Source organism: Mandrillus leucophaeus, unplaced genomic scaffold, assembly GCF_000951045.1.
Source record: "Mandrillus leucophaeus isolate KB7577 unplaced genomic scaffold, Mleu.le_1.0 Scaffold926, whole genome shotgun sequence".
Taxonomy (NCBI): domain Eukaryota; kingdom Metazoa; phylum Chordata; class Mammalia; order Primates; family Cercopithecidae; genus Mandrillus; species Mandrillus leucophaeus.
The window spans coordinates 691,860-693,014 of record NW_012110097.1 but is presented as its reverse complement, the minus strand read 5'-3'; the positions used below and the strand labels follow the sequence as shown (position 1 = coordinate 693,014).

The window sequence follows — 1,155 nt, the reverse complement described above, 5'->3', positions numbered from 1 at the left end:
CGAACCAACGGGCGCCTCTGCCCTGCGCTGGAAGGAAAGATGCCCTGTTGGGTTCACGGGTAAAAAGCAAAAACTGAAGGGCCCCAGACCCCTGTTCTCTGCACTGCCTCCTCCCCCTAATATTTATTCTGTACGGCTAAGATTCCTGAAGCCCGACCCCCAGTACCGGAGAAAGCTCAGCTTCCAAGTGAGAACGTGCAGGCGCCTCCAGCCAAGTTTGACAAACAGCGCCTCCTGGGGTGGGGAGAGTGGAGTGCCGCTGCGCAGCCGGGAGCCGGGAGCCGAGCAACCTGGGCTCCTACCCACCCCGGGGCAGGTGTCCGCCAGGGGTCCTGCCGGCCCCAGCAGCTGGGCCCTGGCTCCTGCGCGACCAGAGCACCTAGTCCGAGCTGACGCCCTGACCCCGGAGACGCGCGGAAACCGCCACACGCCGCCTAGTCCTAATTGCCGCCCACCTGCGTGAGCAAGGGTCGGACCAAGCCCGGCACCGGGCAGAAGGCCTAGATACCAAGCGCCACGCGAACGCCCTTGCTGGAGAGAAACCTCCGCTCTAAGTGCCCGCCCCGCAGGGGGCGACGGACATGACCTGGAACTCGCTCAGACCTCTCGCTGGAAAACTATGGGCGCTGCAAGCGGGGCGAAAACGCCGGGGTGTGCCTCGGCTCCTGCAGCGTGCGAAATTAGAAGGGAAACAGTTAATTATTGTTTCCTTGTCCTAACTTTTCTCGGATTCCTTCGGTCACTTTGGTTGACCCCACGAGTCAGCTCTGGGGGCTCTTCTACCTGAGCGAAAACCCCAAATCAAACACTGGCCAGCTTGGGCTTCTCCCAACGCACCCGGCAACCCTAAAGGTTGCTTCTCTGTAAAGATGCTCCGGAGGACCAACCGAGCTGCAAAAGACAGCTGGTGCGTGGCGAGGTCCCTCGGACCCGAAAAGGCCCATCGGTTTAGCAACGAGCTGGGATTTCTCGAGCTGCGTTCAGCGGCGCCCGGAAAAGCAGTCCGGCTGGATGCGCCCGAGCCGGCTGGGGAGACGCCGATTCCGCGCCGGCCCGCCCCCGCCAGTTTACAAAGCAAACTTTCCCCAGAGAAGTTCCGAGATCGAATGGCGCGCAAAGTACGCCAATCAACACCTAAACAGACCCAAACTGTAC

The 1,155-nt window shown here is 61.5% G+C and overlaps 1 protein-coding gene across 1 annotated transcript in view; it reads right to left on the bottom strand.

The window, feature by feature from the left end:
* The window catches only part of EBF3 (early B-cell factor 3), a 7,903-nt gene extending 7,320 nt beyond the window's left edge, over positions 1-583 (bottom strand). The window contains exons 1-2 of the mRNA XM_011970046.1: positions 559-583; positions 167-455 (exon numbers count right to left, since the gene is read on the bottom strand). Coding sequence (XP_011825436.1) covers positions 167-455; positions 559-583 — 314 coding nt within the window. The remainder of the gene's footprint in view (positions 1-166; positions 456-558) is intronic.
* Positions 584-1,155: the final 572 nt, after the last annotated feature.